Consider the following 27691-nt stretch of genomic DNA (forward strand, 5'->3'; position numbering starts at 1 on the left):
TTTTAATAATATAAAGATCAATTATACTTTTATTTTTAAATGTTATTCATGACACTCTTCTTAATTAAAATAAATTTAATTGCAAAACAACTCATCTCATAATAAAACAGTGTCAGATGTTTTAAGTGCATGTGATCTACAGTACAAATATAGTAATTATAGTACTCAAATCTTAGTATATACTTAATTACACTTACACAAAATAAAATAAGCCCATACCCTGAAAACTTTAAAGAAGTACTTTTCATTTTGTCAAATACAAGGCTCATAGAAACCTATAGTAACACTTAGTAGTCAGTCCATGTGCCGTGAACTAAACAATAAATTAATCCTTTAAAAATTCCTATGAGCCATTAAAATTCTTTTGAGTTGGATAGGCCAAAGACTAGAAGGGAATATTTAAAAGCTAAATAGAATGCAGCAGCAATAAAATTAAATAAGGAGTTTGGGAAGAAATCAAATAGTTAATATTAACAACACAGCATAGTTGCCAGCATGATCAAATCTGTGTAAATATCTTTAAAATACTAATATTGGATTTACTAAAATGTTACTGTATCTAATTAATTCAGATATGGAAGAAGTATGGTTTGGGAAACAGTTTCTCCTCTCTTCTTACACAAGGACTTCAAAGCAAATCCAAATAGATACTGTAACAAAGTGCTTTTGAAAATGTATTCACTGCTGAAATGCCCTCCATAAGCAATGCTCTCTTGCAGCATGGTAATAGGAAATGGTATGGTAATGTGAAATATAAAAAAGAGAACTAGGTGATTTTTACTTCAACACCCGAAGCAAAAAAACAGCATGGTGGGCTTTTACTTATGTATCTATTATAACTAGGAATTGTTCCCTGCAAATTATTCATTCTTATAATGTTTGTTTGTGGATTGCCTCCTTTCGACAAGCACTGTACTAAGTGCTAACCGGACATTGATGAATAAGCGAAAAAGTTTCTCTGCAAAGAAATAAAACTTGGTCAGGAAAGTACTCTTTATATCCTTACAAATTTATTTAAATACGGCTTTTGAAACTAATGAAAATTTTCCTTAAAGGTAACTCTCTGAGTGTTTATGTATTTATATGCAGTGAGTAAAAATTTCAGAGGACCTTAGATACTCAGAAATGCAAAATTAATAATTAACTATTTCATTGATGTGGTCCTTATCTCATGAACTATACTTCCTGTGTGTTTTTTCTAAAGTATATTCTTACATGTACCCTTTTTTAAAACAATGAAAGAAACATTATGTATTCTGCAAGCACAGTCAGTAAAATACAGACCAAGTTCCAATTTTTTTAATCTGAACAAAGACAATTCAAACCAAGTATCTGAAACAGATATCCATCAGTGAGTCAGCAAATCTGGGGAAAAGTAACTGTGACTGAATATGAGGCTATTGTAATCATTCTTCATCATCTCGTTGAAAAGGTACTACCTCAATTTCTTTGATTATCTTTTCTGCTAGTGTTCTATTATTTGCAGCAACTACTCTTCGTGACATCAAGTCAAATGGTCCACCTAAGTGCAAATCAAATATGGAAAATAGTTATATCTGGCACAAAAATAATTCAATACAAAACAAGTATAACAATATATACTATGGTAAATCATAACATTTTAATACTTTTAATTTTCTTTTAAAAATCTACTCTGTCACTTAACTACAATGTTTAAGCTTTGTTATTATATAACTGAATTTCTAAGCATCTTTTTTGAGGAAATATCAGTTTCTGGTTTGATATCAGTTTCTTAATACCTCCACACTGTTTGAGAATCTATGCACAGTAAATCTGACACCAAGGCATTTTCCTACCACTGTCCTTCTCATTTCCTTATTACTTTTTGCTTTTCTCCTAAATCACTGTTGAATTCTGTGAGCCCAGGTTCATGATTCCCTTTAAAAATTTCACCATCAGCTCAAAAATCACTATGTATTTAACCTCTCTAAGGTCCAGGAAAGAAGGTGGTGATAGAAGTCCATCATTGACTATCACCATGGCCACCATTCAAAAACCTTTGATATAAGCCTCAGACTCAGTAACTACCCTGTTTCCCTGAAAATAAGACATCCTCCAAAAATAAGACCTACTTACAGGAAAGATAAGATGTCCCCTGAAAATAAGACCTAGTGCATCTTTGGGAGCACACCTTAAAATAAGACACTGTCTTATTTTCGGGGAAACAGGGTATGGAACGCTCTCTGTGATCTCTCAGGAATCCTTGTTGCTCACATCTGAAAAGGCTGAGCCATTTATCATCACCAGTCCCACATTATCAGGAGCTCTTATTCTCACCTCTATCTTCTAATGTTTGTTTTGATTTTGCACAAAATTACATAGTTTCTTTTTGCCTTAAAAGCTAAGGTATAACAATTACAAAAGATTTTTTGAAAATCTAATATATGGAGGGAAAGTTCAACAGATGTGGAGAGAAAACATGCTTCGCTGTCCCATAATTTTACCTGTAACGTCCAGTAGCACTCCACCAGCTTCAGTAACGATAATGGCAGCTCCTGCGATATCCCAGCAGTGGATTCCCATTTCAAAATACGCATCTGCTCCTCCAGTTGCCACAAGGCACATGTTAAGAGCTGCTGTTCCAACACCACGGATCCTACCAAACACCATTTAAGAAAAATAAAATTGGGTTTTTAAAAAAAATTTTTTTCCCTGCAAGATAGCTTACTAGAAGCATTTCAAACATACCTCATCTACTTAAAAGAAGCAAAATAGTGTGTAGACAATCACAGTTTGAATACATTATCCAGGAGGAAACATGACAGTTCAACGGAAAAGTGAAAGGAAACTCCAAAGTCTGGGAAGGAGGAGGGAAGCAGGCAGCCTGTATGGCTAAGAGCTGGCTGACAATTGGAGTGACTCCCCAGTACAGGACAGGGTGAGCATCTTTCTTCAGTCCTCTTTCCCACTGGGGAATCATATAATCCAGGCCACACGAGAGCATCTTCACCCTTCCAACCGCTTATCCAGGCCACACAAGAGCACCTTGATACTTCCAACCCCTTATTCTAACAAAGCAACTAGAAGACTGTGAGAAGGAGCTGCTTTAGAAAGTGTCCTAAGCCCTTCCTCAGACCTAAGTGGCTACAGTAAGATCACGTTCCTAATCCTACCTGTTAGCAAACTGTATGATACCCAGCAGTCTTAGGTGTTGGGGAGACTGAGGCTGCAGCTTGAAGAATGAGGGCTAGAGCAGGGGACTCCTCAACCAAAACTGAGAGGTAAACAGGAGGTAGGCTGCAGCCATTGGCGCTGAAACCAGGCACTGCCCCCACTCCTGGGACCTGACCAGGATGAGATGCTGTGGTTTCTTGATCCTTGGAGTTTCACAAGCCAATCTACCACTGATGAGACATGAGTGCTTCTCCCAAGGATCAGAGGTTCCAGAAATAAACAACCTAGTGCTACAATCTCAGCTGCCAATACCACGTTCAGGTCTGGATGTTGACTGGGACAACCTATTGCAACCACTGCCAACACAAGAGCAGAAGAACTAGAAGACCATCTCACTACCACTACTACTGCCCTTGTCCATACTGCCCTGGTTTCCCCAGAGCTTGATAGTCTGCATACCTTTCTGGTACACCAGTACCACAACTGGCCCCCAAGAAAGACACCTAGAGCCCCAAGGTTCAGCCTGCTTAGAATTGTCAGCACAGGTGCCAAAACACTGTGCCTCAGGTTGTAAGGATAGATACATTTAGCCCACCACCTCTACCCCTGAAACCTGAAGATGGGTCCCACCTGACCTCCCAGTCTACAGTACAGCTTTACCACAGCTAGATATATACTAACACACGAAGGAATCCACAGAGGCCACTAAGAAACATGCAGAGTCTCTTCTGCTACACAACCCAATAGAAAAACTGGAAGGACTTACCCATCCAACATAGTCACACCTTCAAGAAAAAATTCCCAACCAATGACAATAAATTCAAAAATAAAAAGAAACAACTCTTACATCACATGCACAAAAGACAATGTAAATGTTCTTCTTAGCAAAGTATCTCAAGAATGAAAGAAAAAGTATCCAATGTACTCAGCCCTACTATGAAACTAATTTATAGCTTTCATATGAAAACTATAACCCAATTATAACCTAAGAATATGGGGAAAGGGGAAAAGGGGAGGGAGGATGGGTGGAGGGAAGGTAATTGGTGGGACCACAACTATGGTGCATCTTACAAAGGTACATGCGAAACTTACTAAATGTAGAATATAAATGTCTTAACGCAATAACTAAGAAAATGCCAGGAAGGCTATGTTAACCAGTGTGATGAAAATATGTCAAATGGTATATAAAATCAGGGTATGGTGCCCCATGATTGCATTAATGTACACAGCTATGATTTAATTAAAAAAAATTAGTAAAATGTTTCAAATAAAAAAAAAAAAAATGTAAAGACCCAGGAAGTGCAAGAAAGCTAGGAAATGTGTCTCCCAAAAAGGAACACAGTGATTCTCTAGCACTAAATCCTAATGAAAAGAAATCCTTAAACTAAAAAAAAGAAAAGTATTGATTTTTTTGCCAGGCATAGTGGCTCATGCCTGTAATCCTAGCACTCTGTGAGGCCAAGGTGGGTGGATTGCTTGAGCTTAGGATTTTGAGAATAGCCTGAGCAAGAATGAGACTCTGTCTCTAAAAATTGTCAGGCATTGTGATGCATACCTGTAGTCCCAGCCACTTGGGAGGCGGAGGCAAGAGGATCACTTAAGCCCAAGAGTTTGAGGTTGCTGTGAGCTATGACACCATGGCACTCTACCACGGGTGACAAAGTAAGACTCTGTCTCAAAATGAATGAATAAATAAAATAAACAAAAATATTGATTTTTAAAACAAGGTCAATGAGATGCAAAAGAAATTAAAAACCAATATCTTCAGAGAATCATTTCAGGGTACAAATGAGAAATATACCAAAATGATATTTTTTTGTTGCAGTTGTCATTGTTGCTTTAGCTGGCCAGGGCTGGGTTCGAACCTGCCAGCTTCCGTGTATGTGTCCGGTGCCCTACCCAGTGAGCTACAGGTGCAGCCAAACCTCTATCTTTCCTTGAAAGTTTAAGGATAAATGTAAAAGAGGTATTTGCTTTTAATTTTTTCACTTATGAAACTGTGGGATTCTGAGGTTTAGAGTATGACAGTGGCATGCTGATTTTGAAACTATCTATTATGCCCCTTGGGGCAAAAAAGTCAACAAGGAGGACAAATAAAACATATAGGACCCAGTCCTTCAGCACTTCTAGGAATCAGAAAGCATGAACTCTCAAACACTGTATAAGGAGAGGGAAAGGTGAATAACAAATGAATTGTAACAAAGCCTGGCAAGACTGCAGCCATAGAGAATCGGAGTGAAGAGGCAAAAAAGACTTTGTGACAAAGAACAGAGAGAACCCACAGAGAACACAGAACCCAACCTCAGAAAGAGCAAGTGAGACAATGCTCGCAAAACTATGGAACACAGGGCCGGGCACAGTGGCTCACAGTCTGTAATCCCAGCACTTGAGAGGCTGAGGTAGGTGGATTGCCTGAGCTCACAGTTTCAAGATCAGCCTGAGCCAGAGCAAGACCGCATCTCTAAAAATAGCCAGGCGTTGTGGTGGGCACTTGTAGTCCCAGCTATATGGGAGGCTAAACAAGAGAATTGCTTAAACCCAAGAGTTTGAGATTGCTGTGAGCTATGACGCCACCGCACTCTACCAGGGGCGATGAAGTGAGACTCTGTCTCAAAAAAAAAAAAAAAAAATACAAAACACAGATCAGGACTTGGTAATTTATACTCCAGCTACAGAGAAAGAGCAGAAAACATGCAGAACCTGACCAGGCATCTCAGGGAAGCTGCAATGTTGGAGCAGTAGCAGATAAGATAAAAGACATGGTACCTCTTGGAGACAAAGAAGTGAAGAAAAAATAGAAAGTAATAGTGAAAAAATGAATGAGAACAAGACATGCCAGATCCACTTACCCCTGTACTTAACCAATATTCAGAAAAGAAACTGCACATACGAGAAGAACTGAGAAAACCAGAACCCTGATCACAGAATGAACAGAAACAGAAAAGACTAGATAGACACAAAATGACTACAAAACATCAGGCACTGATGATAAAAATGTTATTTTTTTGCTGTAATTTCTCTGCCCTAAAAAAGGTGAAGCAGAATAAAACTGAAACATCAGTCCTATCTGAATTAAATATCTTCAAACAAATACTTGTGAATATGGAAAAAAAAGTTAAGTTGGAATATCAAAATTGGGAGTAGAAATTGACAAAAAAATAAAAAAATAAACAAGATTACTGAAGTCAAGAAAGAAAATGGGGGAAAATAATAAAATTAATCAGGCATGAAGAAGAAATTAAAAGAATGATGCCCCATGATCATATCAATGTACACAGCTATGATTTAATAAAAAAAAAAAGTGAGCAAAAATGAGTTGCAAAGGAAAACGTAATAAGAAAGGATGAGGAAAAGCAAGAAAAAAGAGAAGGAGAATAGAGAGAAAGAGGCTGAATGAAAGATATGAGGAGATGGACCATTCCTCTGGCTGTCTCTGAAGAAGAAAATGAGAACAAAAGTGTACTCGCTTTAGAATTATATCTCAATAAAACTTCCCTCAAATTAAAAGAAAACAACATAGATCTAACATTGAAATAAAACCCAGAGAGAGAAATTCTAGCTATATTTTTACAAAACTATTAGCCAAAGGTTAAGAAAAGTAAAAAGAGCTCCAAGTAAAAGATGAAATAATGTAAAGGTCATGGTAATTAGTGGCATCAGATTTCTCAAGAGAAATATACAGAGAAAGGCAACATAAAGCAATATTCTATGCTTTTGTTCATTAAGGATATTATATCCTTTATGTCTCAAGGCCACAGAAAAACAGAACGAGATATTCCCAAACTCAAACTCAGCAAATACTGTGGACATGTGCCCTCTCCAAGGAATCTGCTGGAGCAGGATGAGCTTCCTCCCATGAAGAGGTGACTGGAACACCATACAGAAGGGCTGTGAGCATTTTATGAAGTCATATGAAGAACTGACATGAAAGGCAGGAGCATGGGTTGATTAATATGTAGAAATAATATGTTCTGACTAAGTAGAAAGAAAACAACTTTACGAATGGGATAAAAAGAGATAAAAGAGGGAAAGGAAAGTAATTGCTATTATAGGCAAGAGGAAGAAGCTAGAAAATTCTGGAACCTTTCCAGATAGCAAATGACTAAGTGAAAAAAGAATAATAAAGGTGTTATAAAAGCTTTAATACTAAAGAAAGCTGCTAGAATAAAATTTAATGCTTCATAAGTACAAAAAGAAATTGCTTTTCATAAGCTGAGAGGACATATTAAATACATACAATAACTATAATATATATGAAAGTAAGTATTTCAAAGTCCAAGCTGTAGGAACTTTAAATTATTTTGGCCCTTAAAGGAACTTTTTTTTTTTTTAATTTTTTTTATTAAATCATAACTGTATACAATGATATGATTATGGGGCATCATACACTCACTTCATAAACCATTTGACACATTTTTATCACAGTGGTTAACATAGCCTTTCCGGCGTTATCTCAGTTACTGTGCCAAAACATTTACATTCTACATTTACCAAGTTTCGCAAATACCCCTATAATATGCACCACAGGTGTGATCCCACCGATTCCCCTCCCTCTACCCACCCCCCCCTTTCCCACTTCCCCCTATTGTTAAGTTGTAGCTGGGTTATAGCTTTCATGTGAGAGTCCCAAATTAGTTTCACAGTAGGGCTGTGTACATTGGGTATTTTTTCTTCCATTCTTGGGATACTTTACTAAGAAGAATATGTTCCAGCTCCATCCATGTAAACATGAAAGAGGTAAAGTCTCCATCTTTCTTTAAGGCTGCATAGTATTCCATGGTATACATATACCACAATTTATTAATCCATTCGTGGATCGATGGACACTTGGGCTTTTTCCATGACTTAGCTATTATGAATTGGGCTGCAATAAACATTCTGGTACAAATATCTTTGTTATGTTGTGATTTTTGGTCTTCTGGGTATATGCCCAGCAGAGGAATTACAGGATTGAATGGCAGATCTATTTTTAGATCTCTGAGTGTTCTCCTTAAAGGAACTTGCATATGGGGCCTGAGTCACATAGAAGGCGGCTATAACTTAGGAAGCTGTAATATTTGTTTATCTGATTATAAACTGATAACTATAAATATATTGTGTTGTAAAATACTCTAATAGGCTAAAGGGCACCAGAGAAAACTTCCTTCCCTCTTCACTGTTTATTTTCATTATAAATTAACTTTCCTCTTCCCTCTCTCACAGCAAGACTTCAGGTCTGTCACATTGTCTAGGGTGGAATGTTATATACAATCTTTTAAATTAGAAAAGAAATGAAAATAAGCTGAAAGGAAAACAATAGTAATTGTTATAATTTCTAAACCAGTATTGCACAATAAATATTATAATGCTACTAAATTTGTTTTCTGCCTATATAAGCAAGACATTAATATTTAGTTTCAGAGTATTGACTCCCCTTTCTCTAGAGTCTGTGTTTTCCAGATGGTTATGTCTAATTTTTTGCTTGAATAAACTCTTTAAAATTAGATTCGAATCCTTTTGATTATTTCAGATTGACATATAATATACACAATAATTACAATGTAAGATGATATGACAGAACTGAAACCAAACCAAACAGCCACATCAATAAATCAATAGGCCTAACTTGTCCATTTAAAAAAAAGAGATTTAAAATTAACTTGTAAAGTGAAACTCAACTCTATGTTGTATGCAAGATATGCAGCTTAAAATGCAGTGATTTCAAGGGATAAGAATAAAGAATGGACAAAAATTTACCTCACAAATAGTAACAATAAGAAAGTGGAAATTTCAATTCTGATTTCAAAGTAGACCTGGAGCTAAAAGCACATGAAACAAGATGAATGATACTTTATAATGTGAAATCATACAACAGAGGTGTAAATTCTTTTGAATAAACATTAAATAACACAGTTTCCACCTGTGTAATAAAAAAGCTACAAGAGTTGCAAGAAGAAACACAGAGAAACACGCAAATAATTGAATAATCTAACCTATCACTCTCACTATTAGGCAGGGTAAATAGACCAAAACTAAACAACAATAGCAACAAAATAAGGTAAATTTTTTGTCTCTATGTTGAGCTGACACCTTGAAAATAGAACATATATTTTTTTCAGTGTATATGAAACTTTTATAAAAATTGATCACAGTAAAGCACAAAGAAAACATCAGTAAATTCCCATAAAATAGAATTATTACAGTACAGTGAAACTGCAGATTAAAACTGAAAAAATTTCATATGGCCTCTATTGTAGTTTGAATGTTTATCCTTTCTGAAATGCATGTTGAATCTTAATCCCTAACGTGGCAGTATTTAGAGATGGGGCCTTTAAGAGGTGACTGGGTTGAGGGGTTTGCCCTTATAAATGGATTAATTTATTCATGCATTCATGGACAGTAGTTTGATGCGTTATTACGGGAGTGGGGTATTAGTATTGCGGCTGCTGGTGACTACACAGTTCTTCTATACCTGAAAACGTGGAAGCAGCTTAGAACTAGGAATTGGAAGACACTAAAAGAATTTAAAGGAGCAGGCTAGGAAAAGTCTGAAATGCACTGAGTGGAACACAGATAGAGATCCTGGTAGGGACTTAGAAGACAAGAAAACTAGGAAAAGTTTGGAACTCCACAGAAATTGGTTAAGTGTTTGTAACCAGAATGCTGATAGAAATATGGACAGTAATGGCCATTCTGGCAAGGTCTCAGGTAGAACTGAGGAACAAATTATTGGAACATAAAGTAAAGATCATCCATGTTTATAAATGGATAAAGAAACTTGCTGAACTGTGTCTACGCCTGAGGGCTTCCTGGAAGACCAAACTTATAGTAATGAACAAAGGCATCCGGAAGAAGAAATTTCTAAGCAAAATATAGAAGGAGCTTCATGGTTACTTTTGGCCACTTATACCAAGTTTCAAGAACAAAGGCAATATTTAAAGGCAGAATTTTTAACTAAAAGGGAAGCAGAACAAGGATTCAGAAAATTTTCAGCCTGACCAAGAGTAAAAATGTGTGTTCTAGAGAATAAAACAGGGGCGTAGCCCAGCAAGGATTTAAAGGGACTAGCACAGATAGAAGGGAGCCAGGTGCTATTTCTGAAGATAGTGGAAGAAAGACCATAAGACATTTCAGAGATCTTCAAAGCCACTCCTAGAATTAGAGGCCCAGAGGCGGAGGAAGGCAGAATGGTTTCAGGGACAGGAGAGGTACATGGGTGGCTGCCCAGGAGAATTCTGGACTGTGCTCCCTGCACCCCAACTGGTCCACAGCCACTTCAGCTGAGGTCCAGTAAACAAACCCAGGCAAGGCTCATGCCACAGTTCTAGAAATGACGAGTTATAAATTTTGGCAGCCTCCACCCATATATTAATGTCCCCAGAAACCTAGGAGCCTAGACAGAGACTTGTCCCTGGGACAGAGCCAATGGTGAAATGTGGGGTTGGAGCTGACACAGAGTTGCCATACCTGCCTAGTGGAGCCATGGAATGGGATCACCAAGACCTTAGAACTGTATAGTCATCAGCAGCCGCAACATACCCCTGGGAAAGCTTCCGGCACCAGATTCCAAATCATGCCAGCAACCATGTGGGCCACACCCAGCACAACCCTAGGGGTAGGGCTGCTGAGAACTTGGGGGAGAATCTCCTTCCAGGAATAACAGGTGCAATTATAAGAGAAACCAAGTGGTCACCTAGCAACTGTTTGCTAAACAGATTAGCACAGATAGAAGAGAGCCAGGGAGCAAGGTGCTATTTTTCAAGATATTAGCAAAATGTTTCCAAAGGCATTTTAGTAATCTTCAAGACTGTCCCTTCTATCATAGTCCCAGAAGTCCAGGAGGACAGAGATGGTTTAGGGAGGAGACCTGGGGCATTCTCTACAGCTGGCCTTCTCAAGGCCAGCTTGGGTTCTTTCTCTCTGCAACTCCAACTGTGGTTAAACAACTTTAGATTTGTCTCATGCCACAGCTGTAGAAGCGACAAGTCATAAACCAGTCAGTATGCACATGATGCTATTCTTCAGGCTTGCAGAAAGCAAGAGCTATGAAAGCTTGGTGGACTCCACTCAGATTCAAAGAATATCACTGAAAGCCTGAGTGCCCAGGCCAAAATTTGTCCTAGGGCTACAGCCACTGCAGAGAGCCCTGCCTCAGCAATGTGGACCAAGAACGTGGCATTGCTGCTGACGAGGGGAGTCCCCACCAGCATAATGCCTAATAGAGCCATGCAAGTGAGGCCACGACAGAGTCCCAAGAATGGCCATACCTAGTGGAACTGTGGGAGCAGGACCCCCACCTGGACCCCAGAACAATAAAGTCACCAGCAGACTGTAAGTCATACCTGAAAAAGCTTCAAGTATCTGACTGCAGCCCCATATGAACAACCATATGGACTGCACCCCAATGTGGGCCCAACCCTTGCCCCAATGTGGCACCTGTGAAGACAAAAGAAATTATTCTCCAACTTTTGTTTTTTTGAGTCTCACTATGTTGCCCTTGGTAGAGTGCCATAGCATCACAGCTCACAGCAACCTCAGACTCCTGGGCTTAAGCAAGTCTCTTGCCTCAGCCTCCCAAGTAGCTGGGACTACAGGCGCCTGCCACAATGCCCAGATATTTTTTTGTTGTCATTATTATTGTTTAGCAGGACTGGGCTGGGGTCAAACCCACCAGCCCCTGTGCATGTGGCCGGCGCCCTAACCACTGAGGTATGGGCCCTGAGTCTATTCTCCAGCTTTAAAATGCCAAGTTTTTGTTTATAAAACTACCTCAGGCCATTTTCAAGATCCCTAAGTCATTAAAAATGATTCAGCAGCAGAGTATAAAAAAATAATTTAACATCTGTTTTGCTGTGTTTCAAACTTACTTCGGACCTGTTAATCCTTTCTCCTTTCTAATTCTCCTTTTAGAACAGGAATGTCTGTCTTATGTATATACCACCATTGTATCTTGGAAATAGGTAACTTGGGACTTTGGGACTATGGGTATCAAGTACATATATCTATAAAAAAAAACATGAGTTTTGGGGACCAGGGTGAATGTTATGGTTTGAATATATCCTCTCTAAAACTTGTGCTGAAAGTTAATCTCCAGTGTAGCAGTATTGACAGGAGACTTTTATTTTATTTTATTTTTTTTTGAGACAGAGTCCCACTCTGTCACCCTGGGGTTGAGTGCTACGGCATCGTCATTGCTCACAGCAACCTGTCTCTTGGGTTCAGGTAATCCTCATGCCTCAGCTTCCCAAGTAGCTGGGATCACAGGCACCTGCCACAATGCCCAGCTAATTTTTTTCTATTTTTAATAGAGACGGGGTCTCCCTCTTGCTCGGGCTGATCTTGAACTCCTAAGTTCAAGTGATCAACCCACCTCAGTGTCCCAAAGGGCTAGGATTACAGGCCTCAGCCATCAGGACTAGCCTCGCTGACAGGGGACCTTTAAGAGGTGATTGGGTTAAGGAGGCTGTGCCTTCATGAATAGATTAACCCATTCATGGATTAATTGGTTCATGGGTTATCATAGGAATGGAACTGAAGAAGAAGAGAGACCTGAGGTGGCATGGTCATCCCCCTCACCAGGTGAGGCCCTATACCCAGTACAGCCTGAGGACTGTGCTAAGTCCTCACCAGCAAGAAGGCCTTCACCACATGCACCCCCTAGACCTTGGATGTCTCAGACTTCATACTGTAAGAAATAAATTCCTTTCTTTATGCATTACCCACTTTCAGGTATTCTGTTATAAGCAACAGAAAATAGAATAAGACAATCTCTCCTTGTAAAAATGTAAGAATTCTACTCTGAGTAAAAGCAGAAATTCAAGCCAATTACAGAGTTTATGAAATTGGCTCAGTGAGAAGGGTGCTGGCCCCATGTACCGAGGGTGGCAGGTTCAAAACCAGCCCCAGCCAAACTGCAACCAAAAAAAAAATAGCCGGGCACTGTGGCGGGCACCTGTAGTCCCAGCTGCTCGGGAGGCTGAGGCAAGAGAATCGCCTAAGCCCAAGAGTTAGAGGTTGCTGTGAGTCCTGTGACATCATGGCACTCTACCAAGGGCGGTAAAGTGAGACTCTGTCTCTACAAAAAAATAAAAAAGAAAAAGAAAAATAAAAAAAAGAAAAATAATTATAATGAAAAGAATACATGTCAGATTCTATGGGATACACCAAAAGCAATGATCAGATGAAAATTCATAGTCTAAATACTTATATCAATAAATATCAAAAAATTAAAATAAATTTTCTAATGAAAAAGGAGGGGGAATGGAGACAAAATGACCCAAAATAAAGCACAAGGATGAAAATATTAGAACAAAGAAGGAAAAAGTAGGTAAAAATAATCAAAATCTTGGCTTTTTAAAAAAAAAATAAACAAAAATCAAACTAAAAAGCTTCTGCACAGCCAAGAACATAGTAAGTAAAGCAAGCAGACAGCCCTCAGAATGGGAGAAAATATTTTCAGGTTATACCTCGGACAAAGGTTTAATAATCAGAATCCACAGAGAACTCAAACGTATTAGCAAGAAAAGAACAAGTGATCCCATCTCAGGGTGGGAAAAGGACTTGAAGAGAAACTTCTCTAAAGAAGACAGATGCATGATCTACAAACACATGAAAAAAAGCTCATCATCCTTAATCATCAGATAAATGCAAATCAAAACTACTTTGAGATATCACCTAACCCCAGTAAGAGTAGCCCACATAACAAAATCCCAAAACCAGAGATGTTGGCGTGGATGTGGAGAAAAGGGCACACTTCTACACTGCTGGTGGGAATGCACACTAATACGTTCCTTTTGGAAGGATGTTTGGAGAATACTTACAGATCTAAAAATAGATGTGCCATTCCATCCTATAATTCCTTTACTAGGTATATACCCAGAAGACCAAAAATCACAATATAACAAAGACATCTGTACCAGAATGTTTATTGCAACCCAATTCACAATTGCTAAGTCATGGAAGAAGCCCAAGTGCCCATTGACCCACGAATGGACTAGCAAATTGTGGTACATGTGTACCATGGAATATTATGCAGCCTTAAAGAAAGATGGAGACTTTACCTCTTTCATGTTTACATGGATGGAGCTGGAACATATTCTTCTTACCAAAGTATCTCAGGAATGGAAGAAAAAGTATCCAATGTACTCAACCCTACTATGAAGCTAATTTATAGCTTTCATATGAAGGCTATAACCCAACTATAGCACAAGAATATGGGGAAAGGGCCAAGGGAGGAGAAGGGAGGGGGGAGGTTACAGTGGAGGGAGGGGCCACACCTATGGTGCATCTTAGAATGGGTACAGGCGAAACTTACTAAATGCAGAATACAAATGTCTACATACAATGACTAAGAAAATGCCATGAAGGCTACATTGAACAGCTTGATGAGAATATTTCAGATTGTATATGAAACCAGCACATTGTACCCCTTGATTGCACTAATGTACACAGCTATGATTTAACAATAAAAATAAAAAAAAGAATAAGACAACTGCATAAATAGAAAAAAAAGAAAAAAGAAACAAAATAGATAAACTACTAGATAATTTAATCCAGATCCAAAAAGTGAAGTAAGAAAAAAAGCACAAATACAAAGGGTGCCAAAAAAATGTATACACATTTATAGAATGGGGGGAACTGATTATTAAAATTGTAATACTCAGGACACATTTGACTTCTGTAATTACAAAAGACACAAGATACAAGATAACATTGTTGGCACATATTGCGTATACAATTTTAGTGTAGTATTTTCCTTTCTTAAAATGTGTATACTTTTTTAGCATCCTCTGTATATAAACTAAGAGGTGACAAGGAGAAAATAACTAGCAATAAAAAGTCTACTTGCAGACTGCAACGCAAATAATTGGAAAACCTAAAGGAAGTTAGCCATATCTTAGGGTCTGGAAATGTTCCAGATTAAAAGAGGCTAAAGACAAATGATAACTAAATGTAGCTCTGATCATAGACTTATGTCTGCACTGGAGAAAGAAAAATGCTATAAAAGACATGATTAGGTCAACCAACAGACAACAATATGGATGTTATATCAAAAGTATATTTATAAGCCAATTGTACCATGGTTATGGAAGAGAATATCTTCATTCTTAAAGGGCCATAATATATTTAAATTATTCTAAAATGGTTCAGGGGAAAAAATGTATGTTTGCACACACATATACAGAGAGAGCAACAGACAGCAAGTACAAGGGCCAGTAGGCACACATGAGTGACAGGGAATAGTAAGAAGGTAAAGCAAATGGAATAAACTATTCACAATAGGTGAATCTGAGTAAGGAGCATCCTATTGCTCTTTCTAATACTTTATTTCCACAAATTTTTGTTATATTTGAAATTATTTTCAAATAAAAAGTTTTCTACATGACATTAAAAATTAGAATTATGTTACTGATCCTATGCCTGTTAATAAGAATTTCATTTCTAAAGGAAAAGTCATGCCTTTAAAATATTAAACGGTCTGAAACTTTATGTGGGAAATAAAAAAGAGCTTACCCATGAACAGGAATGCAAAAAAGCTTTTCCATATTAGAAACAGTTGTTTTCACAATATCTGGTGTTCTGGTAGAGCCCAACTCAGTCACCAGGAGTGATTTGGTAATATCTAAAACAAAAGTTTTAAATAATCACTAGATTTTAATAATTAAATTCTAGGAAAAATTAACATTTGTACTTCAGAATAAAATAGAACATTTGAATCTCTAGTTTTATCAAATTTGTTTCCAAGGTTTTTATATATCAAAATACTGATAAATATATTGTCCCCAAGTGATCTTTATGAGCATTAAAAAGTCCAACTTCAGAGACCATTCATTCCCCTAAGAGTGAAGAATATAACCAATTTTCCTGCATATATGACATGTTTAGAAGGAAATAAGCAAATATTTTAAGTATAAAAGGAGAACCTGAAACTTAAATGCAATAAAAATTATATAAAAATTTTATATATAGATTTGAAAATTTTTTAAAAGTTACAGTTACATAGTAGGTCTTATCTGACTCTCAGGTACTAACTCAAGTGATTTTTCCAGTGTTTTCCATTCTTCTCTGACCTGAATGAAGCTCAGAACACACTCAGCACTCCCAGCATTTCATCTCCCACCAGCTGAGATGTGTGATCATCAGCTGTGTTTGTTCCTAACATTATTAACATAGTTGTGCTACTTCTAACAGTTGCATAATTTAATATTATGTAAAGCGAAGAATGACTATGCGAAGGCAAGAATTATTTCTATGAAAGCCAATACATTCCTTCATTGCTAAGATGCACATTTTTTCACATTAACATCCCAAAAGTTAGGATGCATCATCCAATTCTTGGAGTCTTCAGCGTTCAATAAAAAGAAAATGAAGGACAGGCTCCATGGCTCATGCCTGTAATCCTAGCACTCTGAGAGGTCGAAGCAGGGGATTGCTTGAGCTCAGGAGTTTGAGATCAGCCTGAGCAAGAGCGAGACCCATCTTTACTATAATAGAAAAATTAGCTGGGTGTTATTGCAGGCATCTGTAATCCCAGTTACTTGGGAAGCTGAGGCATGAGGATCACTTGAGCCCAAGAGCCATGGCCTTCAAGCCCAGAGCCACAAAGTGAGACTCTGTTTCAAAAAAAAAAAAAAAAATGAACTAAAAATCTGCTCTCAAATTGAGTGTTTGACTGAAGGGAAAATATAAAAATCTAGAAAGATTCTGCACTCAGGTTGTTTTGGAAGTATATTTTAGGTTCTTGCTGCATTTAAAAGAATCTGAAAGTGTAAACTGTGGAAAATACTGGATGTGGTTTATGGGAGAAAGGTAACTCAAAACATCAATCGGCTGTGAGAAAGAAAAAAAACACTTTTTATCTGAGGAATTTAAGCCCCTTTAAATTATCAGGCGGCCCAAAGAAGCATTTAAAATATAAGAGTAGTCACGTCTCATTCCCCCTTGAGCTAAATAATTACCTGTTGAAGGCACTGGCTATGCGGGCTCTAGACTAACTGACGCCAGGTAGCCATAAAATGCCATGCACCTTATGGTTCAGCAATGTACAGGCAATTGCTAACCAACATTATTTCTGTAAACCAGTGAATATTCTTGAAGAACAACTTTTGTAATCTCCCCTTCTTCTGATTCATCTTTTTTTTCTTTAAAAACTCTTTTGTTTTTTGGAACACTCTCCAAGACAACCTGGAAATGTGTCCCAGGCTTCAGTCTTCAACCTTGGCCCAAATAAACTCTTCATATTAATTTTGCCTAAGCCACTTCCTGCTAGCTCAACAAAGAAAAAGAAGACTGAAAATCCTCATACAGTTCATGAAAAATGAATATGAGAATATGGAGAAAATAAATGTATTTTATGAGTCAGTGAACATTTGGAGAACCCCATAGGTGAAATAAAAAAAAAAAATCAAATAAGAGTATACAATATTAATTGCAAAAAGAATTAGAGACTAAACCTACCTTCCTGCTCTGAAACCTGTAGTTTTTGACCATTGCAAAAGGCACCTTTTCCTTTCTTGGCAGTGTACATCTTATCTTCCACACAGCTGTACACAACTCCAAATTCCACCTACAGAAGGAAAACAAGTTTCTTTTACCAAACCTGAGCATTTTTCTTCAATAAATCAATACATTTCCAGCCTAATCAGACAAAGGGGTCATCAGACCTGAAATCCCCACTCCCCTCCCATCCACATCCAGAAGAGCTCCCACTTTACCTCTCTCCCTCCTGACCTAGATGAAGACAGATCTTTTGTATTTTCTAAGGTGCACACTTTCTCCCATGTTATGAGTCCTACCCTCTCATACAGTCTCTAAAACACTGTTCCATCAATGACCTCTCTCTCCTTAGATTTCTCTTTTTGTGCCTTCCACCAAGATTCTCCCTCCCTTACAAAACCTTCACAGTGTTATCTATTTTTCCCTTCACTGGCAGAGTAGTACCCACTTCCATGTCCTGTTTTCCTCTTCACACACTACACTTTGGCTTCTGCCCTCATCATTCATTTGTCTGAAACTCCCACACAGAGAACATCAATGAGCTCTTCCTCAATTCATTGAAGAACTGGAGACAGTGGCTGTCCATCGTCAAACCTTCTTCAGCACTTAATTTACTACCTCCATGTTTCTGGCATCACTCTTTAGTTCTCTCTTGCCCATTAATCCATGTCAGAGTCATTATGTTAGAACCTTCTTCTCTGTCCCACCTTATAAGTTGTGTACTTCAGGATTATTTTCTTCTTCCATTTCCCTCTCAGTTCTCCATATTCTTACAGGTTGGCCTATTCCAGCCCACATAACCCACTACCACCTAAATGTTGGCTCCCATCAACCCTCCATCACAGGTAACAACCTATGCTTCAGAAGCTAGTCCTGTAGAAGCCTCTATCAAAGAGATCAAAAATCACTCATTACCTGCTCACCTCCCAGTCCTTCTGCACAAATTGCTTCTTTTAAATATTATCTTAAAAATGCTTCCTGATTTGGGCATTTCCTTGGCTATTCTCACTGCCTCACCTTAGTTGAGAATCACCCACTCCCTAATATAATCTCTACATTGCTGGTATTATCTGTCACTTGTCACTTTGAAACCTTTATTAATTTCTCACTAAGGAAAAAATACTAAATTTTCTCATGTAGACAGGCCACAATGCCTCACAGTAATGCCACAACTAATTTACCCCACCACCCTCTTCTCTGACCACTTTCAGAGTTTCCCCCTCAATGAACATCTTGCTGTGTCCCATATACATCATACTTTTCAATTTCTCCAAGCTCTTCTTTATGGTTAAAAATGCTTTCTTTTCTTTTTGATCTAGCAAATCCCTAATTTTCTAAATGTCAGCTCACATGATCAACCCACCTTGCACTGTGGGTCTTAGATTCCCCCAATTCACTCTTTGCAGAATTGGCTCCACCTCACTTGGTTCCACACTAACAGGTTCCACACTGTTTATAATTGTAACTCATCACTGAACTGTGAGTTCAATGACAAGGACAGCACCTAGCCCAGGGAACATTATATACAAAATGCTCACTTAACTCCTTTTGAATATTTTACTGATTTATACAACCCTGTGGCTAAGCTTTTATTTGTATTAATTTGTGCTTTGATTTTTAGAACATTCTTAGCTGTTTTGTGTACATGTTGATCAAACACATCTCAAGTTCACTGAAGACAGGTAGTGAGATGTTAATAGACATTCATCACTGTTTGACCAACCAAATAGCTAAACAGCAAGGAAATGCAGTAGCTATAAATGTTACTCTACTGGGCTTTGGACATGAGTAATCAAAATGTTCGGGTTCTAAATGTACTTTGGGTTTTCCAACCATGGTGTGGACCCACTACTGTCTGGTCTCTGAATATCTGTCTTCACTGACATCTATTTAAGCATTCCTTTCTCAAATCCCACCTTTTACTTTAGGAGGCACTTTAGATCATACATCAACTCCTATCATATCTGACCCTATCATATGTATAATGGTGACGAAATAATGAATTGTGTCTCAGTTACCTGTGTATATTTTCTCCTTATAGCTTCTGATTCTCAGAAAACATTATTTTTTTTCACTAAATAAGTACTAAGAGAAATTTAATAGTCCTTCCTGTAGCTTATATTCAATATAATACAGTTATATAAATTGAACATAAAGACATTCTAAACTTATTATGAAGACGCATTTTTTCTTGCTCAGAAAATTAGAGCAAGGCATTTTACCAACCACACATTTAAAACAACATACCTTTTTATTCACAGTAAAGCCAATCGAAACAGCTACAAAAGGAAATCTTAAATGAAAAACAAAAAAACTAATTTACCAAGACATAACTTACTTTTAATAAAATTAATAAAATTTATCTTTGTTTGTTTGTTTGTTTTTGCAGTTTTGGCCGGGGCTGGGCTTGAACCCACCACCCCAGTATATGGGACCGGTGCCCTACTCCTTGAGCCACCAGTGCCACCCTAAAATTTATCTTTTCATAAGGTAAATTCTTATAAAATATTTCATGTAAAAAGTCTCATCCTTCCTCCTCCAAAAATGTTAGACATAGAACAGTAGGTACAGTATGCAATCCTTTGTGTAAATAGAAGGGAGAAAGGGGAGGGATTTTATATATACAAATATACACATACAGGATGCTTCCACGGGCATGAAACATCTCTCCTAAAAGGATTTGTGTGAAACTGATGATAATGGCCATGCCCGTAGGGAGATGGATCCTGCGAAACCAGGACAGAAATGGGAAAAGCATCTTGTACTACATGCCATTTTATAACTTTAGGGTGCCAAATGCCAGGAGTATAGTAACTATGTAAACACATTTTTCAAGAAAAATAAAAATAATTTCCTTTACCTTTTAAATTGATTGTGGTTAAAAAGAAAACATTACTTGCAGTTATTTCCCCCATAGCCTGAACCACCGATAGACACAACTCCTGTACTGTATGGAATAAACTGTTGTTACTTATCTCTGCTCCAACTCCAAACCTGGAACTTGACATCTAAAAAGTTAACTGGCTGCATGCCAGTATAAACAGAGGTGTAATTTCTGTCTCAAAAAATAATCAAGATGAAGAAAATAGATAAAACAGTTTCCATGTAACTACTGAAAATAAAAACTAAAATATTTGAGTTTTTATTTTAACAAAAACAGGATCATACTGTACTCACAGTGGTATACAATATTGTCATATTACAATATATCATTAGCATATTTTCAGATTTAAAAGACATAACATTTCAATCACATATATGCCTTAGCTTTTTAGACTTAAACAATTCCGTATAAATATAACATCAATGTGTAGTTCCACTAAACCAGGCTATTCATTTTAACTCTCACAAGCAATTCCGTTAGACTTTCTTCTAGTGATAATATACTGTGTTATAACATACTTACTCTTCCAGGCACTATGCTAAATTTTTATATAAATGTACAAATCATTAAGTCCCAACAACAAACAATTCTATGAGGCAGGTGCCAATTATATCTACATTTTATAAATTTTTAAAACACTGAGACTTAGGAAAATTAAATAACCCCAAAGGTCACAACAAAAAAAGAACCAAAATTGAAGCTGAAGTGTATTGATCATAACAGCTCTGCCCTTTGAACCCTATTTGCTCTTCTGGACTGAATTCATTCTATATCCTGAAGTGACAACACTCCAGGAGTGACCTACTTAGTTTCTTTACCAATATCAAACCATCAATGTTTTTGCATCCACTTTTATATGGTTCCAACAGTGAGGGAAAAATGGTAAATAGAGCACTGTGAAGTACAAGACAGGATCACACATTAATCTTTCTTTATCTTCTCTACAGCTGATAAGAAGTCTTCATAATGCTCTACTGTTATGCTTTATGTGACTCCCTTAAGAATAAAAGCATAAATAAATTACACAATTCTCTTAAGCATATATGTTTCTCAACAGAGTACTCTCCAAGGCCAACCAGTTAATATACAAACAGTGATTACATTAAAAACATTGAAACATACCTATGTACAAAGTTAGTTGTTCCATCAATAGGGTCAATGATCCACGTGGGGTTGTCAGTTAAGATGCTTTTTTCCCCAGCTGCCACAGACTCCTCACCAATGAAACTAAAAGTAAGAATAATGGAACCCCAACTTTACATCGCTTTCATCAATTTCTGAGCCGTAACACCCCCTTAGCTACAGAGTCTACTATAAAACACTCTGTGCCCTACTTTTCTAATATTGCTCCTTTTTCTTTCCCGTAAAGATTAATAAAAGTGAGGAAGCTTCATTTCCCACAGAATAAATTCATGTAAAAAATTATAGAATTCATTCCATAATGTCCCACCAGGGTTAGTAAAGGCACATGCATGTGCACTAGTGAGCACGCGCACACCAGAAAGGAGCACTGAGAGCAGATGAGAATTGTTAAGAAAATGTGGTGGTTTTAAAAATAAGCCCACACATTCTCTAATCCCTCTTCCTTTAAGAAGTAGAGGAGCCTAATACCCTTTAGTCTTGAGTGTGAGTTAAACTAGAGACTCCTTTCTAACCAATAAGGCAGAAGTGACCTTGTAAAACTTTGGAGGTTCCTTCATAAAATGGCCATGTGGTTTGCGTCTTACTCACTCTGTTTCTCCCTCCCTGACCCACCGGCTCCTCATGCCAAGAGAAGTCAACTGCCATGTTGTGAGCAGGTCTGTGAAGAAGGCCTCATGGCAAGGAACTGAAAAACCCTGACAAATCCTGAAAGGCTGAAATGTGTCAGCAATGACACAAGTGAGTGACCCTTCAGCCCTTAGTCCAGCCTTGAGATGACAACAGCCCTGATAGTGCTATGGCTGTAACTTCAGAGGAGACCTTGGCCAAAACCAAGCAGCTAAGATACTCCTACGTTCTAAAACTCTAGGAAATCGTGAGATTATAAATGTTTGCTGTCTGCAGCTTTAAGTTTTTAGGGTAATTGCTCTGCGGTTATACATGATTGATACTGACAACACTAAGTAATCAGTGAGAAAGCAAATCACCCAAACTACTGTGTGTGTGCCTTACACTATGCAGTAAGTCCTATGGAAATTCCAAAGATGGTGTCTGGTTCATTGGTTTTCTTCTTTCCTATTTCCTTTTTTGTTTACTTTCCTTTAATTAACACTGAAATGTAGCTTTTTGTAGAAAAGTCATTTTCATGACTTTCTTTTCTCTCTTTTTCTCTTAGCTGAAAACCTTTTTACTGTAAGGAAGTATATTTAGCTACAGCTTTGATCATTTTTTCTTCTAATGGTCTTCTAAAAGACCAAGAATTGCCAGTGGCATGCCTAGAAAGAAGTACAAAATGACAAAATGACAGTGATAACACTGTAAAATGATACCAATGTTTTGCTAAATTTCTGTGTCTATAAAAGAGCCCTGGATTAGGATTTTCTCTTGAACTCACTAAAGCTACTGCTACTCTACCATATTAAGAATTTTATAGTATACAGAATAAAATCAAACTTCCAAATCATGGCAGCGGCAGCCATTTGTCATTGGCTTCCCAATGTTTGGGATAAACATTCCTCTTTATCCATATGTTTGGATAAACATTCTTCTTACTGTGAAGAAATGCTAGCATTCCCTCTTCCCTACTCCCTGGCAGCTTGAGTTGGACAAGCATCCTGAGCTCAGAAACCACATGCTTCTGTCCAGAATCTGTCATCTTAAAGCTAATGAGATCAAGATAGAAGGCTAATTAAAATAGTTCAAAACCATCAGAGTCAAGAGTGAGGCCACCAGCAGCTTCCTAAGGCAGGGCTCATAGTCACCTAGGCGTACACCTCCTCCTCCTTCCCTGGGCTCCTCCCTCAGCTGCCCACCACCCTCAACCTCCACTGCTTCTCAGCTTAACTAAACTCAGTTTCTGTGTCTAGAATGAAATTGTTGTCTAATATTGACTTCAACTTCGGTTTCATTTTTTCATGTGAAATTGAATAAAGAAATACCTGTGAGATGGAAACTTTTCCTTTATGGAAGAGATGAGCATTTTTTCAATTTTTTGGTCAGTTGCGGTCACCAAATCAACAGGAGAGCTTTTCAGCATAACGTTCTTTTCATTTTTTAGAGCTTCACGGACCACCTACAAGGATTTTTTGGTAAGCAAACAGAAAAGGCATAAGTAGTTTTATTACACCTGTGGTGCATCTTACAAGGGTACATGTGAAACTTAGTAAATGTAGAATATAATTGTCTTAACACAATAACTAAGAAAATGCCAGGAAGGCTATGTTAACCAGTGTGATGAAAATGTGTCAAACTGTTTATAAAACCAGTGTATGGTGCCCCATGGTCGCATTAATGTACACAGCTATGATTTAATATTAATAAAAAATAAAATAAAATAAATAAAAAGTAGTTTTAAATCAAAAAGATAAAATACAGAAATGGTTTAAGGTATTCTATCTAAGCTGGGTGCGGTGGTTCATGCCTATAGTCTCAGCTACTTGGGAGGCAGCAGCAGGAAGATTGTTTCAGCCCAGGAGTTCCAGACCAGCCTAGGCTACAAAGCAAGACCCCATATCACAGAAACAAAATAAACATTCAATCTGTCTTACTTTTAATAGTTGGAACCTGTAAGTACAAAATTATATAATCTCACATCCTATTTCAGATTCATGATGGTCATCACAAAAAGTTTAATAATATAAAAATTAAGTATTCACTCTATTTAAAGGGTGTGGGAAAAGGAAAACAATTGCATATTAATCAAAATATGCATTTTATTTAACAAGACAGTCACACATTGTATACACTCACAGCATTATGGCTGACAAAGTTTTAGTCCATACCTCTCCAGCTTGTCTTGCTAGGGTTATAGCATAATCCATGCATTCCTGCCAAGGATCGGCCATCTTCTGAAAATATTTAACACATATCAGCACAAGGTAGTTATAATTCTCTAATGATAATTATTTCACAAAAGCATCTTAATTACCAACAGACTTTCATGTCAAGATTCACCCCCACCTTATTCTAGAAGTCAATTTTTCCCCCAATATTTACTCCTAGGCCTGGATTAAAACATTTTTTACCTAAATTACTTCCACTATAAAAATATTTTCATAACAAAATTCTGTATGAAATTGTCTACCAATTTGTCCATAGAATATCACATTAGAAAAACTAATCAAAACACTGGTTTGGAGAATAAATTAGAAAGAAAAGAAGAAATATTTTCTATGATAGGTAACTATTTGTGTAGAAAATAAAGTAAAAATAAGGAATACTGGTAATACCAAAATAAAAGAAGTTTAAAGGAAAGAAGAAAAAGCACATGTATTAACTAAGTCTCAAGCATTTAGGTGCTTTGCACATGAGATTTTCTTTACACCTTTAATAAGGGTGTAAAGATAAAGTACATAAGGCTCAGTCAAAGATAAAAAATAATTTGCCCAAGAATACACAGACAGATGACACAGTCAGAATTTGAACTCTATCCTAATTTTAAAGTTTATTGTTCTTTATATTGTAACAGTCTGAGAAGAAAAGATTATAGGCCTCCAGAAATAATAAAAAAGAAAATGGAAAATTTATTTCCCTAAGACTTGGGAAGGCGGGAGAAACAACATATTTTTGTCCTCTGAACTCTCCAGCCTTTCACTGACTTCTGAAGAATAACTCTTCACTGACTTGACCATACTCTAAAATGTCGCCTAGCACAGTGAAGCTTTTTACGCTGTCAGACTCAAAATTCTGTGTGGTCATTAATGAAGCTACCCTAGTTTTGTCTCCTTTATAACTGAGAATAACTGACATAGAGTTGCATCTTGACAACTACTCAGACATCCCTACTCTGGCTCACATTACAAGAAAGGGCAGGGGGAAGGACCCATTAGTGAGTTTCTGCTGGTTGCTTTTCTTCTTGATAAAAAACATTTTATAATTTTTTAAAAGAAGTCTACTTTGTAAATTAAAGTATCTCCTTAGAGCTTTTCAAGAATTATTTCCAATTATTTTTTTTCCTTTCTTACTCCCATTCCACTCTTCTAGTCTTTTCAGCTGCACCTGCTTCCTGCCATGAAGGTTCTAGCCACTCACACCTACAACTTCCAAAAGCAATAATACTGTGTATCGTTCCTATGAATTTGTCAGGGCCAATTTCAACAGCACCATGTGTTCTATGGATTCTCATCCCGGAATTCACAGTTTGTTTAATTGCCTGTTTGCTGAGTATGTCTTATATGCTACGCACTGCACCATGGATAGAAAATGCAGGTCCTATTCACACTAACCTTCTCATGGAGAGTCACATACTAATAAAAACATTACTGATTACATGCAAAATCATAAGTGTAATCATCAAAGCTAAGAAGAGAAAGGCAATGAGAAGCATTTAACAGGGGAGCTTTTATCGGCATCTAGCATCAATTCAGGTTTTCTTGAGGACAGGATTAAAACAAGGTACAAAGGACAAGTGACCAGGCATTATCAAACTCAACTGTAGGATATCTGGTCCCTGAATAACTGAAAGCCTAAACTTGAAAGCTCAGAGATCAAAGGAAACAGGCAAGGAAGTAGCAGGGACCATCCTTTCCAGGGCCTTAGAAGATTCAGATGAGAACTTTGAGGAAGCACTTCTTTGTGGCTACTGAACAGAAAGGACTGGGGTGTGGAGCTAAGGGCAGAGAGTGAGTGTAAGAGGATGTTTAGTAGAGTTAGATTCAGGATGCAAAAGACCAGAGGGGACCTGGTATCAGCTTGACCTGGGGACTGGGGAGGTTGTTACTGACAGAGAAGTTAAGAGAGTCAAGAGAGATCTGCTTTGTGAAAACATTGGGGAGACTTAGTAACCCATTGGATATGGTATCTGAGGAGAGGAAGACTTTAAGGATGCCCAGATTTCCCACTTTGGCAACTGAATGAATAATGGTGACATCTACTGAAACAGGGAGCAACAAGACAAGAGTGAAGATTGAGATTCGGTGGCAGGTTGGAAGATCTAGAGTTTAATTAGCAGAGGATGAGGGGACTCTGTGAATTCAAGAAGAGATGTCAATTAGACAGCTGAACACATTCATCCTAAGCTATAAATACATAAGTTATTTGAGTAGGCAGCAACTGCAGTCCTCAGTCTGCACTTGATCGAGCCAGCATGATTGACAATCATGGAGAAATGTGATCCCACAAAAAGAGGGTGATGTGATACTGATAGACTGAGTGGGAATACAGCAAGGCCCATCCATTCAGTCCCTTCTTGGCCCTCTGTGCAACACGTCTTCCTCCATGGGATGGGGTAGGACCCTTTCTGAAATGGGGGTCTTAGGACCTAGAATCAGACAAGATAGGTCAGAGAATTTCTTTACGGTCCGCTCCCAGAAGGAAAGGCTGTGAAGGTTCCTCCCTTGGGAGAAAAAGGAGCAAGTGAAAGGAGGACTGGTGAAATAGAGAAGGAAAAGGTCAACGAGACCCTCAAGAGACCCTCTGAGGCCTGCAGCCCTCAACATTTTAAGTGCAGATCGTAACGAGGGCTACTAGAGGATGAGCCAGTAACTGTGGAAGAAATTCTATACACACATCCTAGTATCACAACGAAAATTCCTCGATGGAAAGGGGCCATAGTCACTTCATTTCCCAAAGACATAATAAACACGTGAAAGTTTCAAACTGTGTCTGTCCTGATCACAGTCTTCTCAGCAGTGGGGGCCACACCACCTTCCCCTCTTTCCCCTGCCCCTGCAGCGCCAGATTGCGCAGGAAGGGCCCTGGGGAGCTGCCCCATCACTGACGGTGACTACCTAACCTTGGGAATGTGTCAGGTCTCCCAGCTTCTTCGGAGTGGTAAAAATTAAAAGGAGGCACTTTTTCTACATAAGCTTCCACAGGGTTAGAACCGCGGGGCACAAGTCACCCAGAGGCGGCCTCCGCCCCAGCGCCGACCCCCGCCCGGTCGACCGCTCTCGCCTGAGTCCCTCGGCGGAGAGGGGCCGCTCCGCGCCGCCCAGGCCCACAGCGCCCACCGATCGCCCAAAGGGAGGCGAGGGATAGCGGGCAATACGGTCTCACCGTAGCTGCAGCGCGTCCTGCTGGCTTGAGGCCCGCGGTGATCCGCTACTCAGCTCTAGG

At 38.1% G+C, this 27691-nt stretch overlaps 1 protein-coding gene and 1 long non-coding RNA gene across 2 annotated transcripts in view; one reads left to right on the plus strand and one right to left on the minus strand.

The window, feature by feature from the left end:
• Positions 1-20064, plus strand: part of LOC128563207 (uncharacterized) — a 147599-nt gene extending 127535 nt beyond the window's left edge. The window contains exon 3 of the long non-coding RNA XR_008373762.1: positions 20000-20064. This is a non-coding gene — a long non-coding RNA (uncharacterized LOC128563207). The remainder of the gene's footprint in view (positions 1-19999) is intronic.
• LOC128563205 (inositol monophosphatase 1-like) lies at positions 55-27691 on the minus strand. Its single transcript, XM_053558401.1, has 9 exons — positions 27632-27691; positions 24418-24483; positions 23575-23708; positions 21617-21721; positions 19858-19903; positions 17572-17680; positions 15628-15736; positions 2466-2617; positions 55-1522 (listed from the first exon to the last, which is right to left on the minus strand). Exons 2-9 carry the CDS (start codon positions 24478-24480, stop codon positions 1407-1409), a joined length of 834 nt encoding a protein of 277 aa, XP_053414376.1. The 5' UTR covers positions 24481-24483; positions 27632-27691; the 3' UTR covers positions 55-1406.

The sequence above is a fragment of the Nycticebus coucang genome, chromosome 13 (assembly GCF_027406575.1).
Source record: "Nycticebus coucang isolate mNycCou1 chromosome 13, mNycCou1.pri, whole genome shotgun sequence".
NCBI classification, from domain to species: Eukaryota; Metazoa; Chordata; class Mammalia; order Primates; family Lorisidae; genus Nycticebus; species Nycticebus coucang.